This window comes from Esox lucius, chromosome 13 (assembly GCF_011004845.1).
Source record: "Esox lucius isolate fEsoLuc1 chromosome 13, fEsoLuc1.pri, whole genome shotgun sequence".
Taxonomy (NCBI): domain Eukaryota; kingdom Metazoa; phylum Chordata; class Actinopteri; order Esociformes; family Esocidae; genus Esox; species Esox lucius.
In genome coordinates, this window is record NC_047581.1 from 28,134,307 (window position 1) to 28,153,663 (window position 19,357).

A 19,357-nucleotide genomic window follows, 5' to 3' on the forward strand; every position below is an offset into this window, starting at 1 on the left:
TCTATTACTATGCCATCATCTATGGCAGATGATTGACAGCCATTGTCCGTGTGTCAAATACAATGGTTAACCATATCAGAATTTGATAGAGCAGCGCGGTGAGCATACAGCAGGTAAACATGTCAAATGCCCTATTACCTTTCTGCACAAGCCTCCATCTTCAACACATAAGTGGTGGTTAGACTTTCACCATAACGCCAGGGAGCAATGGAGACTGTAGAAAGAGTGGAGGGCACCAAATGCTGCGCCAAACATCAGATGGAGGATAATATGTTTTTTCTCCTAATTTTCTCCTATTATCTCCTAATGTTGTGTGATGAAGAGCCCTCTTCATCACACAAGCACTCTTCTCTGGCTCATTGTTATAAGACAATGAATTCCCTCCCCAATTCGCCTTCCAATGTGCCTAGGCACAGCCTTCTATTAATTAACTAAACCATAAAATTAAGGCCTACTGGAGTTCCATGACAGAATGTATTTTGTGGCTTTTCTTTTGCCATTTTCTTTTTTCGGTCAATGGTGATCAAGTCAGGCAGAGTAAAACAACAGTTTCTTAAGCACTGCCATCAGGTTGACAATGCACAGCCAGAAACATATGTCTTACGTGGTATGGTTTGTCCAACACCAAGACCTGCTCACGTTCCCACTCTAGCTGTCCTGCTATAAGTTTAGAGCCAACATTAACAAAAATACATATATATTTTGGAAATTGAGTTTTAGATTAATAATGTCTAGTGCATGTCCATTTGACATGTTTTCACTGTTGTTTAGCAATTACCTAAATTCCCCACATGTCAATGTCTTTGTTTGTTTTTTTACTATTGCTGTTGGTTTGCGTGTGAAAGAACTCTGCTGGACTAGGGTACTCGTCTGGGAACTCAGCAAATGTCTGTTTGGTGTGTCTTAAGGCCTTTAGAGAGACTTACATAATTTTGAGTTCTGCATGGCTGCTCTGTGGTGGTTTTTACATTTTACATGTAATTAATTTAGCAGACTCTCTCATCCAAAGCAGCAAATGGATGCCCCCCTTTGAGAATCAAACCCACAACCCTGCTGTTGCAAACACCATGCTCTCACCAACGCGGGCCCTGACCTCATGCACCTGAGGATGGAAAGCAAATGCAAACATGAATAGTTACTTGGATATCCAACACGGGCCTATGATACTGGAATAAATGAAGAAACTATTCCAAAATGGGGTTACCTCTTCATCATCCATCAGAGCATCTGGATTGCACCCAAAATTGTTTTACGTTCTTTTGAAGACTGAGCCCCATAATCCCTCCCGGGGGTTAAATAGGGATTTGGGAAGTGGGGGAACCCTACTTTCTACATTACAGTTGTATTTAAAATGCTGGCCACTAGGTCTCATATTGACCATATGTGCAGGAGATCAGCTCTTGCTGGCTTCCGCCCAATTTAACCCCCGATCCTCTTGATGTGTAAATGGTTCGGAGTTACGATGCAGTGGACTAACTGATATTCAAGCAACACTACGGCTTGCTGGATGCACTAACAATATTATCCCTTAGTTCCCCAAATGAACTATCTACCATCGGATCACCGTGGTCTTTCCATAACCTTCATCTAAAACCTTAGGGTTAATATGTAATCTTCAATGAGTTTATTTCCCTGATTCCCATAACTTTAAAGTCTTTCAGATCTATATGAATGAGAAATTCATACATATTTGATTCTTTCCCACTGAGCCAATGGTTTTTATGATTTAGTGGTTTCCAAACATTTTGGGTTTCTGCAGCACCAATACCCAGGGTCTCCTGGGTCTTCTTAAGTACCCCTTTGCCAAGCACCCCCAGGGGTTCTAATACCACTGATCGTGAACCAGTGAAATAGGGCATTTCTTAACATGCACATTGATTTCATCGGTATCCGGATAGGAAATGTAATCTCTGTTGACCACCACTGCACGCATCTCATCGAGAAAGCATTGGAAATCACAGATAAAGATTAAACAACGGGCCAGTTTGTTGTGTCTTGAAGGCAAACATTTTGTAAACGGCCTATGGAAGAAAGTGTCATTCAGGTGATTAAGCTAATACAAAACTACACATTAAATTGCTACACATTTTAAATAATTATTTTTAAAAGGAAGGATAATATATCTGATATCAGAGTATTTTTGTAGACTACAAGAGAATACAGAGCCCTACCAAATATAAATTAATTAATAATTTAAATATATGAAATAATTAATAGCTTGGCCTATCCATGGCCAATTCGCTTCAAATATTGTTTTTAATAAAAGAAGAACATCTTTACAATATACCGTACAGTTTAGCATGTAGACCACACGCAGAAGAGAGGAAGAAAGAGAGTGAGAGAGACAGGAAAGTGGACAGAGGGGTGGTGGGTTTAATGCTCTTTCTGCCTCTTCTCTCCCAGGTGTGTTCTCCTGTCGTTGAGGTTTCGACACAGGTTGTGTTTTCCGTGTCCTGTGGTTTTCTGGTCTCATCTTCTGTTGTTCCTTGACATCTGCTCTCGCCATCCATTTACAGGGAACACGAGAGCAGCGCCAGTAGGCTCATGCCAGCGCTGTCACACCTTATCTCGTCAGGGAACGAGAGGGAGGGATCTACTTTGTGCTTGTGCGCAGCGGCGTATGAATACATTGGTCGGGGCCCGTTTGGGGGGAGGAGGGGGGGGGGGGGGTGCTCGCTGAGTCATCGCAGTCAGGTTGACCCATGTAAGGTAGCCCCCCTTACCCCCTCCCCTTCCTGTGGCTTGACTCGTTCAGAGTAATGGTTAATCGTGGGAAGTCTGGTGTCAGGGTAAGTGTGCCTGTGTGCAGTGCGGCCCACTGGGCGGCCAGGGGGTTGGAGGTCGTTGCCGGCGGGGGTTTTGGCGTGCTGTGGGGTGACAGGGCCAGTCAGGCGGAGAGACAGTGTGTTGTTATTTTTGGGGAAAAGCCTTGTACAAGCAAAGCGGGCTGGGAACAGGAGGACGGGTATCCGCCCGGAATAAAGCTGAGAAGAGCTCCTTTTGTTTAGTGGTGTGGGGTTCCTGCCATGGCTGCTGTGGGTTTTGGGAGTGTCTGTTCTCCTCCTCCAGTGTCTTTTGGTTGTCTGCTGTCGGGATGCCATGGGCTGTTCCGGATGCCCATACTGTCATGCTCTGTCCCGCAACACCTCGTGCTCAGGAACACTTCCTGTGGGGACTGGGGTCAATGTGACGATACACATAACACTTCCTGTGGGGACTGGGGTCAATGTGACGATACACATAACACTTCCTGTGGGGACTGGGGTCAATGTGACAATACACATTCCACTTCCTGTGGGGAGTGGGGTCAATGTGACGATACACATAACACTTCCTGCTATCAACTGGAATTAACCCCCCCCACCTCAACCTGCTCCACACACACAAACATGCGGGCATTTTTCTGTATTTGTTGACACCTCGCGTGTGCTATTAGGGGGTTTATGTCCACAGGAACTTGTGTATGTGTGTATAGACTGAGCTTGTTCGCTCCCTCCATTTCCATACACTTTGTTCATGCAATAAATTGTTGTGGGTCTTTGGCTCCGTTCACCAGGATCTAGCAGGGTATATTTGGCTCTCTCCCTTAGACCCTGCTGTAGACATGACAGCCACATGGCTCAACACACACGCTTGTTTCCATTGGCTGTCAGCGGTGCTGTAATCCTGTGGAAACGTTCCATATTTATGGACTCCACAGGAGCAAGATCAGAGGATCAGAGCAGAACTGCACATATCTAACTAAGAAATTCAGACAGAATTTACTGGCTGAGTGCACAGAGCATCCGCTTACTCTCTGTACTTTATCTCAGTGTGGAAGTGGTTGTGTCAATAAACAGTATGAAATCTTTGCCCTGTGAGTGTGTGTTAGTTTGTGTGGTTGAGTTTGTGAGTGAAAATACAAGTTAACGTAAGTGTTTGCTTATCTAGACTTCATTCTGCGTTAATGTACGTTTGATAGCCATTTCCAAAACACTGTTTTTCGACATTAAGGCATCGAAAATAGACCCTGTTTTCCAAAAGCTTTCTTTTGGAAGTATTGGAAATGTCTTTGAAATGCACAACAAAATAGTAGATAACACTTACATACAGTCAAAGAAGTTCACCACAGATCAGCTCATGTAAAAAATGTTTTCCATGAAAGCACACCATGGTTGTGTGTCTAAGCCCATGTCTTTGCAAGACAAACCCAATCCCCTGTGGTGTTTTTTTTTGTTGTTGTTGACTGAATTACCTGGATTTTGCCCATCAAATAGGTTAATGCGCGTAGAAATAGAATGAATTGAGCAAGAATACCTGTTAAAGTCAATGATTCTTCTGTTTTCATGATTCTGCTCATCTTGGTTCAATGCATTTAGTCCTATCTGGGGGGAAAAAAGATACATTTATGTTGTCTGGGTTTTGTGAATCTCAACGGGGGGTGCACCCTACTATTCAAATAGTATTCTGAATGTGTTTTGTTGTTTGAGAGAAAATGGTCTCTTCCTCCCAGGTAAAGTGAGTTGGGCCAGCTGGACTCTTCAGTCCGACTCGCATGTTTTTAAATGCGTTCTGTAATTCTCGCCCGCTAACATTCCAGTTATCTGAGTTTATGTGACCAACTGATGCTATTTTCTCTTCACAGGCACAGAAATCGTGGATAGAGAGAGCCTTCAGCAAGAGAGAATGTGTTCATATCATAGTGAGCGCCAAAGACCCCCATAGGTAAGTGTTAAAGTAGTAGAAAACAACTTTGGTGAATGAGGTGAATGGATATAATTTTTTTGAAACACATGTGGTATTGCATTACTTACCAACCAAGTTAAGGTCCCTTTCTCTGTCAAGATCTGCTGTAATTATTCACTGATTATTTTCAAATAATACAGAAAATGTTTTACATAACCACGACGCTAATAGATAAGTTACTTCAGTACTTGTGAAGCATAGCTGATTAGTCGTGAATTTTAATTATTTGGTTTATTGGATTATACTGGACTGATGTGTCTGCATATTCCTTCCTCCGCTGAGACCGACCATAAAGAGCACAATACCAGCTGATGGGGAAACTCAAGAGGGACCTCATTATTTCTGCCTCGTGCTAAAATGGATGTTGTTAAGTGAAATATTCCTTGTTATTAAAAAAGACTGACACTTCTAATAATAAAACCACAAGTCTACCACTACATCTCGCTAATTATTCATTATAGCAGTGGTGGTCAGCACAAGTGAAACAGGGAGAAGCACATTTCATGGTTAATGTTTGAACATTTTTTGATAGTACTACACAGTGGATATCACTTCACACCCTGGTTAAAAAAGCTGAATTTGTTCATGTAAAGGCTGAAATCAATCATGTCTGATCTTTTGTCACCTTTTAATATGATCATTCAACAAACAATATGTATGTGATGGATCATTCCAAATTAATAATAAGCAAGAAATATAACCAGAATCTTAATTATAATTTGGCCTAATGTCATGGTTAGGCATAATGTAACTGTAATGATGAAAATACAGTACTTTCTGAACTTCCCACATATAGTATCTATGAATGAGACAAACTGGTGTCTTACACTATTAAAATGATATATATGTTGCCTTTACTTCAACAGGGAGTCTCATTTAGTCCAAGGTCTCTTTTGAAGGTTGCCCTGCAGATATTTCACTCTATGACAAGAGAACTACCTCTAAAGGAGCCTGTTATACATTCAGGAGCCTGTTATGTGCTGTATGTGTATATTCGAATGAATTGGCCTTATGTTCTACCCAAGCTGGCATTCGGAACAAGCATAACAAACACACAACCAAATCCTGTGAATCAATAGAACTACTCTATTCCTTGGTATTTATATCCCAATAAAACAAGGCTTGCAGTTGGCTGAAACTAGCACCTCTCACACACACTTTAAAGAAATCAAGAGCCATGCTTTCAGAAGAAAAAAAAATAAGCAGTGAATGCAGAAATAAGAAATAAAAAAAATACACTGGTCTTTCCCATTCCCCTTCGCTTCTGTCTCTCATGGTCAAAACATGGCTCCGGCTGACAGATAGAGAGGGAAGTGCCTGACTTCTCTGGCACTCCCACATCAAACTAGAAAATGCTGTTTTGGTAAACAGAATTAGCATAGCTGGAAGCATTGCTATGAAATAATAAAGCCCTGGAAGAAAGAAATGATGTTCTAGGATAAAATTGTTTCTCTTTCTGTTTTTTCAGGGCGGCGTTTATATAATTTAGAATAAAGATTCAAATTGTCTGCCTTCAGGCTCTGCTGTCCGGACCTTTCACAGTTATGTCCAATGACTATTGACTACTAGCATGTCTAATGGCTCCGCTAAAATAACCATAAGTCTCCCTCTAAAGAGGATTTATCAGAAACTTGTAGGAAGAAAAGAAAGTGGGCTACATGAGGTTTGTGTGGACAGCCTCTGGAATCCATTCTTTCACGGTAGATGAAAGAGAAACTGTCTGACCAGTCACTACCTACTTCTAGTGCAATTCATGGCCTGTTCACAGTGATGCAACATTAGGAAACATGTCGGCAAAGGATGTTTCACCTCCCCTCTGACTAGCCTTCCCCTCTGTTACCCCTCCCAGGTGCTGCTGCGGCCGTCTGATTGGTCAGCACGTTGGCCTGCCCCCAGGTATCTCCTCCAGTCAGAATGACAAGGCAGAGCGTCTGGCTAAGAATGACAGTCTTTCTGAGAAATGGTCAATCAGCAAACACACCCAGCTCAGCCCCACCGATGCCTTTGGAACCATCGAATTCCAAGGGGGGGGCCACTCCAACAAAGCCATGGTGACTGCTTTCCTGATTCATATATACCATATATGGATGCATTTGGGTAGTGTATATATATAAACATACACTACCATTCAGAAGTTTGGGGTCACTTAGAAATGTCCTTGTTTTTGAAAGAAAAGCATTTTCTTTGTCTATTTAAATAACTAATTGATCAGTCATACAGTGTAGACATTGTTAATGTTAATGACTGTTGTAAGCTGGAAAGGGCTGATTTTTAATGGAATATCTACGTAGGCTTATAGAGGCCCATTATATGCAACCATCAGTACAGTGCTCCAATGCGACGTTGTTTTTGCTAATCTAGGTTTATCATTTTAAAAGGCTAATTGATCAAAACCATTTTGCATTAGAAATACATTAGAGTGTCTAGTTTGAGAATGAGATGCCACACAGGTCCTCAGCTGGCAGCTTCATTAATTAGTACCCGCAAAACTGTGAAGAAGTGATTCCAGGATGCTGGCCTTCTAGGCAGAGTTCATCCTCTGTCCAGTGATCTGTGTTCTTTTGCCCTTCTTAAACTCAAATCTTTTTTTGGCCCCCCGAGACGTGGCTTTTTCTTTGCAACTCTGCCAAGAAGGTCAGGATCCCATTAGTGCCTCTTCACTGTTGACGTTAAGCCTGGTGTTTTGTGTGTACTATTTAATGAAGCTGCCGGATCTGTGACACTCTAATGTATTTGTTCTCTTGCTCAGTTGTGCACCAGGGCCTCCCACTCCTCTTTCTAGTCAGTTTAGAGACAGTTTGCGCTGTTCTGTGAAGGGAGTACTACACATCGTTGTACAAGACCTTTAGTTTCTTGGCAATTTCTTGCATGGAATAGTCATAATTTCTCAGAACAAGAATAGACGAGTTTCAGAAGAAAGTTCTTTGTCTCGAGACAGTTTTATCGCATCTTCAGTCAGCACAACACTTTTCAGCAGTGCTAACATAATCACAAAAGGGTTTTCTAATGATAAATTTCGCCTTTTAAAATTATAAACTTGGATTATCAAACACAACGTGCCATTGGAACACAGGACTGATGGTTGTTGATAATGGCCCTCTGTACACCTATGTAGATATTCTATTAAAAAAAACAGCCATTTACAGCTACAATAGTCATTTAGAACATTTACAATGTCTACATTGTATTTCTGATCAATCTGAAGTTATTTTCATGGACAGAAAATGTGACCCCAAAACCTTTGAACGCTAGTGGGCGTATATACTCTATATACACACACATAAAAGGTGCCGGTTCCAAATACTGTATTAATCCATAAAGAACAGCTTGATCGGACTCTCTCTCAATTACACCGTAATGTATATTCCACATTAACCTGACAATCCTTTTTCAGTATGTGCGCGTGTCTTATGACACCAAGCCAGACCTCCTGCTTCACCTGATGACCAAGGAGTGGCAGCTGGACCTTCCGAAGCTGCTCATCTCGGTGCATGGGGGCCTGCAGAACTTTGAGCTGCAGCCAAAACTCAAGCAGGTCTTTGGCAAGGGCCTCATCAAGGCCGCAATGACCACTGGAGCCTGGATATTCACCGGCGGGGTCAACACAGGTGGGCTGGGTGGGTGGAGGCGTAGGACGACCAAGTGTTGTGTCACTGTCACACATTACCATCTACACCCCTGCCTGTCGCCGCCGGCGCTGTGTGTTGTCGCCGCCGGTGTGCTGACCGTCGGGTGTGTGGAAAAATCGACACACGTGTCAATCATTAATAAAAACATCAAAAAAAAACATTTGGCCTTAATATCAGTGCAGAGTGCTAACCTCAGCAGGGTTGGGAAGTGATTAAGGATGGACAAGAAATTTAGGGAGAGAGGTTAGATTTAACTGTTGGTATTGTCTGCCTGCTTGAGCAATTAAACCCCTGGAACTTATCCAGAACACTGCTGCCCACCCGGGGTTCAACCTTCCCAAGTTGTCCCCGCTCCCCAGTGGCTTCTTTCCTACAGAGAAGCAGGGTAACTATACCTTTTCATTCTGCCAGCCCTGGCTTCTCGGTCATTCCACACCTCTGGAGGAGCAACGTAACAATGTCCTGGCACACTATCGATGTAATCAGCATCCTCTTGATGGTAGGACAGCAGCCTCTGCCCCTGCTTTGCAAATAGCAACTTCGCTGAATAAAATGCATGCACTTTCATGAACACACGAACCATGCATTTCTCTCGTTAAGAGCGTCTGTTTAAATGTTGAATGTAAAATACAGAGGAAGTGAAACAAAAGTAAAGAAGTCGACACAGAGATGAGAAGTGAAAGGCTGGGGAGATGTGAGGGTGAATAATTGATGGAGAGGAGGATTTTGGGGACATAAAGAAGTGGATGGTGAGCGCCAGTTAAAGGGATGAAATGAGGTTTCCCCAGGCGTGACGGGGGGGGTGGGGGGGGTGGGAGTTGGGGATTCAGAGTGGAGGAGGTGAGGCATACCTGTCTGTCGCTCCATCTCTCAGGGCTGTGTTTTTGCCTGACTGAATTTAGTGGTGGGAGTATCGTCTAAGATTAGTCTACGTATAAATTCTGACAGAATGTCCCTCTTTCTTTCCCTCTCCATCAAACACATACACACACAACAATCACACTCGTATGCACAACATGTTAACTATCTCATGTCACTAACATCACCCTTTGTTGTCCCTCTCTCCCTTTCTGTCACATGTCACACACAAATGCCCAGGCGTGATCCGGCATGTGGGCGATGCGCTGAAGGACCATGCCTCGAAATCCCGGGGGAAGATCTGCACTATCGGCATTGCCCCCTGGGGCATTGTGGAGAACCAGGAGGACCTGGTGGGAAAAGACGTAAGTCACAGTGTGCGGGTTTACACGCGTGTGCATGAGAAATCAAGCTGAGACTCTGGTGTCTTTCGTGGTGGCGCCCTGACGTACAGCGCTAATCAATTTTGTACTAACGCTAAAAGCCTGCCGTCTCTCTAGGACAGCGTAGGACTTGTTTGATAAGGCTGCCTGATAGACTGCATCTGGAGGTTTCAATACTGATGCATGCATACATTCACAGGTTTTACCTCACTCACACCTCTGGCATGTTGTTTCCATGGTCACTAGCTTTTAATAAACGCCATAGCCATATCGATGACCAGAAGTTGAACGGGGGACAGGAGCTCATTTCAGTTTTGTCTAAATTACACTACAGGGGCATGGAAATAAAACAATTTGGCCCAATTAGGCAAATATTTATTTGAAAACAACAATTCCATCATAATCATCTGATCAATTGTACTGTGACAGATGGCAATGTTGTCCGAAGCCAGCAAAGTGAGTCAAGAATGGCTAGTGATGCTAACTTTGCTAGAAAATATCAATTTGGTGACATCACAATGATGACAAAGGGTTTAGCTAGTAATTAGTTGCCATCTTCATCAGCTCCCATTAAGGATTCATTCAGTAGAATGCTCAAGCCCCAAAAATGAATATTCAAAACAGTATTGTGACAGCATGTAAAATCATAATTTAGCATAAACATCAAAATTGGTCTATACAATTTTGCTTTTTCTAGAGTTGGAGCAGCTGCATGCAGTACTGTGTCATTAGCATAAAAATAAAAATCATAGGTTCTCACTGAGTTACAAATAACCTTTACATACAGTGAACATTAAAGGAACCAAAACGTAACCCTGTGGAACTCATTTTATTTGAAACCAATCCAATATAATTGCAGGGATTTTATTGCTGAGGTAATTCTGAAACCACAAGCAGGTGTCTATAACCGAGCAAACTGAGGTCAGTTTTTCTACTGTAAAAACATACTTTGACAGGTCAATAAATACAGCAACACCATTTAAATTTACTTCCAAGCCATTGGTGAAATAATAATAACCAAGTAGCTTTTATAGCTGTAGTATCTATAATAGCTCTGTGTCCAAGTCTAAAATATTTATGTTGGTATTTGCTTAATATGCAGTTGTCAGATGACCAAGAACACAGCTGTATACAGCTCCGGAAAAAATTAAGACTTGCAGTGGTCTCTAAATTTAACCCTTCTGTTCCTCACTGAAAACCTTATTTTTCAAAATTTTTGCAAAGGAAAGAAAAAGGTGCAGTGGTCACTTAATTTTTTCCAGCGCTGTATTTACCAATGACAAGACAATTTAGAGATTATAATTGTCAAGGTCACTAGTATGCCCACCCTTGTATTGGCAGCACATGGGTGGTTTTCCAAAATTAAAGAAAAACCTTGAATATCAACATAAGAGTGTTCCTGCATAATTACTCAATTATAATTTATTCCTCCTTCAGTTGGGGTGGATGTGGAAGTTTTGTCAAAGAGAGTCAGTTCTCAGTATTTTTATTAATAATTAATTCAGTGTCCAAAACTCTCTTGTGGCAGTGTGGTGGATGAACACTTGTTCAGAGTTATCACAGTTTTCTAGAATTTAGCCAGATTCCTTTTATAATCAGATGTGGTAGTAGTGTGGTAGTCAGATTTTGCTTTCCTGACTAGATTTATACATACATTTCTCAATTGTTTGAAAGTCTGTCAGTCAGAACATGAAGCTGTGTTTCTTGCCTTAGCCATGCCATATTTATTTTCTCAATAGCGTCAGACTAGTGAAATGCTCTAGAGCCAGCTTAGGTTCTCGCATAACTGAAATGCATTCAAGGTTACTTTGGTAAATATCTTGTAAGAACGTTTATTCACTGAAGTATCTGATGTTTCTTTCAGTGATAAAGCAACATGTGTCCGTCTGGATCCCTATCATACACTTGACAGAGGCAGGCTATTGTCTTTGACAATGTATTGTATTAACCTGCTGATTAAGTGGAACGTGCTGATGCTGAACCCCATCGCATACAACAGGTGGTCCGACCGTACCAGACCATGTCCAACCCGCTGAGCAAGCTGACCGTCCTCAACAGCCTGCACTCCCACTTCATCCTGGCCGATAACGGGACAACAGGGAAGTACGGCGCTGAGGTCAAACTCCGCAGGCAGCTGGAAAAGCACATCTCCCTGCAGAAGATCAACACACGTAAGTGTGACCACTGTGGTGTGGATGTCTCACCTGCTTAACTGAATGCACTGACTGTAAGTCACTCTGGACAAGAGTGTTGGCTGAATGACTCAAAGGTGAAATGTGATCAAAAATGAGTGGAGGCCACCTCTATCAATCACAGCTAGAGCCAATGACAGGCTGTGAAAAAAAAGCAAAATTCCCGCACAATATACACCGTTCAAATTATGACCTCCCAACTTTGCTGTATTCAACACTTGTAGAGTGCGTTCAAAACTTTTGTGAAGGCTATTCCCTTGTCATTTCCTCAAAGTCATATGCCCTCCTCCTGTTAAAGCTGCTGGATGGTGGTGAAGTAGAATAAACCAGTGACTTACTTGAAGCCCTCCTCTGAACTTACAGTCAAATGGGGCCATATATCTAAACTAAGAGCATAATAAAACAATTACATTATATTAATGTCCTGATATACTTTAAATTGCATTACGTAATGGTCCAAAGTGATATATTGCAGATGAAGGAAACCATCCTGTGGGTTTTTCAGCATTTGTAAATGTTATCCTTTTTTGGGGCCCTATGGGTGTTACTGTTCAGGTAGATTGAGTTCATATTTCCGTTTTAACAGAGACAACCTGGCCAGTGTTTCATGTTCATTTTCATGTGTGTACTGGGAGATGTTGCCCGAGGTGATACTCCTGAAAAGACTTTGAAACCGGCCCTCTCTCTCTCTGAGGTATTTTCTCTTAACCACGTACTTAATCATCTGACACAGCTCATTGTCTCCTAAACTGAAGCCAGTCATATTCCTTCTCCGCTCCCTCGTGTGCAAATGGGTGTGTGTGCGTTGTAAAGAGCGAGCACATACACACAGCGTCCTCGCCAGCTGGTGACGAGAGCACGATGAACGTTTTTTAAAGGATCCGAGTCTTCCCTGTCAGTTTGTTAGCGTACACAATATTATTTTGGAAGAAGGATTGTGTTGTCGTCAGTGTGGGGCCTTTCTCACATGACATTTCTCCTACTTCAATTTCCGCTGTGTTATTGTGGAGCCTAAAAACCTAAATCATTTTCATGAAACACATTTTATTATGCACATCTTGTTGCCACCACTCTTGAAATAGACAGTCATACATTTTGAAATGTGCAAAGCCAGAAATTAGTATGTATATGATATTTTAACCAAGCAATGATTTATTGTGCCTGTCAGTTGGTTTTATAAACAAAGATCTGTTCATGTATGTCCATTCAAGTATTCTCTGCTCATTAAAACACAAACGCAGGTACACGTAGACAAAACATTTCATATTGCACAGTATATGATAATAACCTTTTGTTGAATTGTCTCTAATAGAACACCTACACTGTCAGTTCATGTCCTGACTTCTTCAGAATATGATCAATACATTATCCACACAAAGTCCAAGTCCTGTTACATTACCAGCAATGACAATACTGTATAATCAGTGTACGCATATACAGTAAATGTCAACATTGTTAGTCTATAAAGATATACACTTTTCTGGGCATTGTTCCAAGCATTTAACCCTGACATATTCACACTATAATTATTTTCAAATCGCCACATAGATACTGCATCGTTTATATTCACTGCTCTGTTTTTTTCCATTCACCTAAACCGACCAAGCCACGACTCAAGCCCAGAGGTTAAGATGGCACCCACCAATGGCAACAGTGAAGTCAACAGGAAGCAGGAAGAGACTTGCCTCCTTTCTCCATCCTGTCATGTGACCTATGGGCTTCCCTTTGTCATCCTATGCCTGGGCTCATATAAAGGGGGCTGGGGAGGCAAAGGGACGCTTAGTCGTCATAACAGCATCTCAACAGACCATTCATATCGCAATTAACAGCATCCTAACATGCAGACCATTCTCAACCAACTTACCATCAAGAAGCCAAGCAAAATACGGTCCACAAACCATTCCAGACCAGATGACTAACCATCACTATATTAACAGCATTCAAACTGACAATTCTGATAATAACCCTTGATAGCTGTCTTTCTCGTACTAATTGAAAGCCTGGATGCATTTAATTCATTCAATTGTTAGAAATGCCTACCAACATTTTGTTGAGTCACACTGTTGGTTTTCTGCTCACCAACCAGGCTATTATTTATTCATGTACATTGTTGTGAAACATTGCAACAGCAAAAAAAAAAAGATTTTCTTATTGCCCAATAGCAACCCCCGTTCAGACTGTTTTATTTAATTTTGTGCCTGTAGATAGTGGACCGTTTCTTTATTACATTACCTGTCCAAGGTCAATAGAAGCCAATTCATTTCCCCCTCAACAGGATTCTCTAGAATGTCACCCAATCCCAGGTTCACAGTTAAAATATGATTACAAGAGGAAAACATTTATTTTGAGTGGTCACACATTGGAATGAACCAAACACAGGGGTATATATTCATTATCTGCCTGGCCTAAAGTATAGTCTCTTTGCCAACCTGCACTTACTAATCTCAGTGGCTGTCTGTTACACAGTACCAGTTTGAAAGTGGGTAAACAATGATCACCATTTGTAAAGTAAAGCTACCTATAGTTTCAATGGTCCCCATGCTTTTGATACACTACGCTACCTGTACTTTTCTCTTCTACACCAGGGGTTGGCAATATTGAACGTGGAGTGCCGCAGAAGGGTGATGTTTTTTTTATTAAACGGATCTAGAAAACCAGGTGTGATGAAATGAGATAATCACTGAACTCATCAGTTAGCCCCAATTGGGACAAAATCCAATTCCTGCGTCTCTCCGGGAATGGACTGCCACACCTGGACTGAAAAACATTCTCCCTGTATCTCTCCTAGGGCTGGCAATTGCCGGGAACGTTAAGATATAGTATTATCAGAGTACTTGGGTATTATATACTGTAAGTATTGCAATATCTGAACTGGACTATTTACATAGAAGATTGAGAACAAACTATTACCTTTCCAACAGTGTGACTGTATTGTTTTCGCCCGATCACTTATTTCTGGCTGTACAAATGTGGCAGTACAAATGTTGTCCCCAAGAAATGATGCTCAGATCCCCTGCACAAACTAATTTTGTAAATGCCAGATTTCCATGACAAGAAATGTCTGAGATATCACGTGGGTTAGCAAGACTGTGTGCCAAATATAATCCCTCTGAGTCAAACAGATCAAGATAAATAATGTGTGCCCTTTACAATGATATGATTGTTCTTGCATACTGTCTTGACATTTATTGCAAGATGTCATTTAAGGTACTAATTTCACAAACTATAAGTACATGGCGTTTGACATAAGTCTAAGGTTTTGTGGACACAGATTAAGCCTCCTTGACTATGACATTATGGTTTATGGATTCCAGGACTAAATCTGTGTCTGTGAAACCAGCACTAAATGGCCCAAAAAATCCATCCTGGCAGACCTTGACCTTGTTCCTTGTGAAAAGTGGGACCTATGTTACATGTTTATAGCTGGTGAGGGACGTGACCATATATAATAACATTATCAGTCATTTGTTACAGCGCCCACATATTACCATTATCTGTAGAGTTTTGAAAATATTAAGGCAAGTGACATAATTCGCCCGAGTTTTGTCAAAATCGGGCCGGTGTTATCTGAGATATCGCGTGTGACACACTAATGTACTTGCAGCCAGAGACAGTCCCATAGTCACCTCTCCTATCTCATTGCGTGGGACGAAAAGTTCTTATTTTCTGCCCACTCCATATTACATGAGTCTGTGGTGGCTTGCGTAGTACTGTGAAGAAGTATCAAGGGGACAGCTTGACTCCAGCTGAGGATAAATAGAATAAATGGATGGAGACAGCGCTTTGGGCATTGTCTCACGTTGTCTCCGCCTGCTCTTCCGCGTACGTAATGACGCCATCTGACGAGAGACAGTGGGCATTGGTCGAAGGGGTTGTTTATGGTTGCGTTAGCTAGCACATTCACACGTCAGGTGTGATACATGCATATCTGCTCATGACATGGTCCGGCTGTGGCTGGAGATGCGAATCCTTGACTCACTTCCTTCAAAACCCAGCGTTCCGTGTCAACAACCTTGTGTTTCTGCAGCTCCTATCCTCCCTTGTGTTCTGCTATTTTCCGACCTTCAGCCCCTTGTTCTTTCTTAGCGGAAAAACGTAGGGACTATTGTTTTCCTAATTATATTCTCAAACCAACTACAGTATCATGCCTAAAAATAGTTACGTGTGGCAGATTGTCTCTAAATGTAAAACAGATCCCAGCACTACCATACATGGGAACTGCCAACAGATCATCTAGCCATTGTTATCCTCTTGTCAACTTGTGTCTGAGGTCAGATGTCTACAGGAAGCCATGAGAAACAGTGCTGTCAGTTTTCACACCGTTTTCCCATCTGACTCGATTCTCTGTGGCGATAACTTAAACAGCCAGGCAGATGAAAGGGTGAGACAGCAGATTGGAACAGAGCTTTACAGTCTCAGGTGATGGCCACAGCTCTTTGATGTGGGTTGCTAAACTACTCTGAGAGAGGAAGTGAATGAGAGAGGAAATAGAAAGAGTGGATAAAGAAAGCAATGTGGTTACCTGGAAGTTCTTCTGAATAGGAGAGGAGAATATGTAAGCGAGAGAAAGCAGGAACGACAGAGAACGAGAGAACGAGCAAGGCGATTTTCAAGGAGCCTTTCAGTCTCCCTTGTAGGTTTCACTTATTACCTCGTCAGCACAGAGGGGGGTGCGTGTGTGGGGGTCCCCTCAAATGGGTTTTTAATCACAGTAATATGCAATGGATGACCACTGGCTTTGGCTGAAATTGGATTCTAGTCAGATGCTGTGTGTACCTGAACCCACGTTACTTGTGACGAGCTTGTTGAAGGGGAGGAATGTATCAGACAAGGTTATTGAACTCAAATCCAATTGGAAGGCCTGGATGTGCAGATATGCACCAATCCTTCCCTATTTCAACCAGTTCAACTGATCAAGTAATCATGATCTGCAAGTATTCCTTGATTAGTTGAATGCTAACATGCACATAAATGTAAACGTGCCCACAAGCCAACAGTCAACTTTCACGTTAGAACTGCAGTCCTTGTTAAAGAGGCTGTAGAGGTTTGAGGATGAGCAGATGTGACAATGTGAAGAGAGAGAGGAAAGAAGTGGAGCTTGTCTGATTGTCAGTGCTGTCAACTCTGAGACCACTAGGGAAATCAGCGCAGAAGCCAGGGACCAGTATCAGGAGTGTCTCTATGATCCTGTTCACTGAAGAAAACCACAGGGTAAAAGGTGTCACATCCCAGTGTCTCTCAATCTGGAGAGCTAGCGATTAATACCGCCACCTACCACGCCCAGTCATACCTGGTTCCAGTCAGTTCCATTTCCCTTTGCCTCTCTCCTGTATTTCTGTGCTACCCCTTTTGAAGAGAACAATCCCACAGCTCGACTTAATTCCCTTGGTCTAAGAGAACATGAGTCGTTTCGGGTCACTATTGCGACGCCTACATTGTGCAGCCATTTCAGTAGAGGTCTGTGGAATAAACTAGAAAACAGAGAAACTGGAAAGTGAAGTTGTCACAGAGACACACTGTAACCTATGGTTATCAGCCAGCTGCGCTGTGGAATCGGACCTTTACATCCACCTCTGACCTTCTCTTCCCTACCTTTCATGTCTTCATTCTTTTCACAGTTCCCATTTTGCCAGTCCTCTCTGGGGAACTGGGTGCCATTGAATGCAGTGCGGATGATGATCAGGGTAGACCTAAATGTATTAGAATGACCCAGATAGAGCAACCTCCTCCAGCCATTCTGATGTTTCCCTGGGTGTGAGTCACCAGCTAAATAATGAGGTCCGTTTAAGCGCGTTATATGTGTCCCCCTCATCACCCTCCCTCTCTCCTGGGCTAAATATAAATCCAGTATTTGGAGCGGGTGAGGCTGGCACCTTTACTCTCCTCCTCCCTGCTACTCTCTTTTGTCTAGGTCTGTCTTTCTCTCTTGGTAGAGGGTGTCCCTCTGCTCAGTTCCAGCCTTTGTTCCACCTGTTCATGGTCCATGTTGTGGGTGGCGTTCATAAATATTATTAGAGTGTTTCTGAAAGAGTCTAACAACAAATTCTGCGGCTGAGATCAGCTGTGCCACTTCATCTTCCACTAGCTACTACTGTTCTGTGCACCCTCCACTTCTCCTGCACCTCTTTCCACAGTAGCTTCTTGGCCCTCATATTCATCCTGCTGCTACAGAAAGTCAGCAGAACTTGCCAAAAGCCTTCTTCAAGCTGGAGAATGAACTTCATAGCAGCAAAGCTGTTACATTTGTACATTACCGCCATTTAGCTGATGGTCTTAACCAAACGCGTCTTGTGTGTGCTAGTGATTCTATACATGTTAGGACATACTGTTGTACTTTACAGTAAACCCTTTAGTTTGGGGGAGCAGAGCCTTTTAGAAACTGAGACCAAATTAAGTCAGTGTTATTTATTCTTGCCCTGTATTTTAATAATGCAAAAGATTAGTCGCTATGTTTTATTCATTTGAACAATAATTGATTCCTTGAAGTGAAAAAAATGTGTCTTTACCATTTGGCAACATCCGTTTTACACAGCCAATCAGGATCTGCCACTCGTGCACTGTCACTACCAAGATACATCACTTTTGCAAAAGCATGAAGAGAAAGACACCTCGACATCGCAGCCACTGTCATAAACAGGCTAAGCAAGCAATGTCAGATAAATGACACCCACAGTTTGGCCACTTAATGCAGGTTACCAGTGACATAGCCTAACCAACTGCAAATGTATTTATTGTGAGAGCTGTTTTACAGAGATCATCAACCCTTTCATCAGGGACCCTCAGCCATTAACAGACTGGACTCCAATTGCCAATTAGGCAGACATTAAGCGCTCGCACTCGTCCGTTTCCCTCTGGGAAATACCCACCGAAACCGGATACAATTTAGATTGCCATCTTAAATGCCGGTCCAATTTACAAAAGCTGCCCCCTCAGCCCTCAATTGAGCTTGAGGGGGTGAGTGAACCCTTTCAGGGTTGATATTACCCACAAGGTGCAGATGTCGTCTAATTATTTGCAAATAGCTTGGTCACAGTGCTGTGGTGCAGCAAACACTCATTTTTACAAAATAATGTATTTTTGGGGAGTGTGGGAGAAGGCTGGTGCAGTAGCACACTTTCTTGAATGTTGCAGATAGACATTCAAAGGACATAGTAGATGTAATTCCTGTTCTACTTGTTGAACAGGCATGTTTGTGCTACGTTACACACTTCTACTTTATAATGTACCAAATTCACTTCAATGTACCACATACAGTACTATAAAACCAGACAGGGGGGATGTATTGAATTTTGAATATCTGCAAAATCACTTTTAAGCCCCTTAAACACACACACACACACACACACACAGCCTTCCCCTCTTCTCCACTCCCCAAAACAAAACAACCCCATGTTCCCAAAGCAAAATTATGATTTCTAACAATCTCCGACATTTTTGACATGCCCCCATCCATCCTAATAATAATGGAAGTGTCCCTAATCTTCGGATGAATACTCCAAAGGATGTGTCACTGGCAGTAAACCACTGATGTCTGATGTCAAGGTATCTGTAATGGAATCTGTTCCATGGG

General features: G+C 42.3%; 1 protein-coding gene across 7 annotated transcripts in view; it reads left to right on the top strand.

Moving 5' to 3' along the window:
• trpm3 (transient receptor potential cation channel, subfamily M, member 3) overlaps positions 1–19,357 on the top strand; it is a 125,750-nt gene that overhangs the window by 54,336 nt on the left and 52,057 nt on the right. For 4 of the 7 annotated variants that reach the window (XM_010876879.4, XM_020052917.2, XM_010876880.4 and 1 more), the window contains exons 2-6: positions 4,625–4,704; positions 6,575–6,776; positions 8,120–8,333; positions 9,453–9,577; positions 11,595–11,766. In XM_010876879.4, coding sequence (XP_010875181.1) covers positions 4,625–4,704; positions 6,575–6,776; positions 8,120–8,333; positions 9,453–9,577; positions 11,595–11,766 — 793 coding nt within the window. Of the gene's footprint in view, positions 1–4,624; positions 4,705–6,574; positions 6,777–8,119; positions 8,343–9,452; positions 9,578–11,594; positions 11,767–19,357 lie in introns of all 7 variants that reach the window. The other 3 variants (XM_020052914.2, XM_020052916.2, XM_020052915.2) reach the window with 1 other exon arrangement.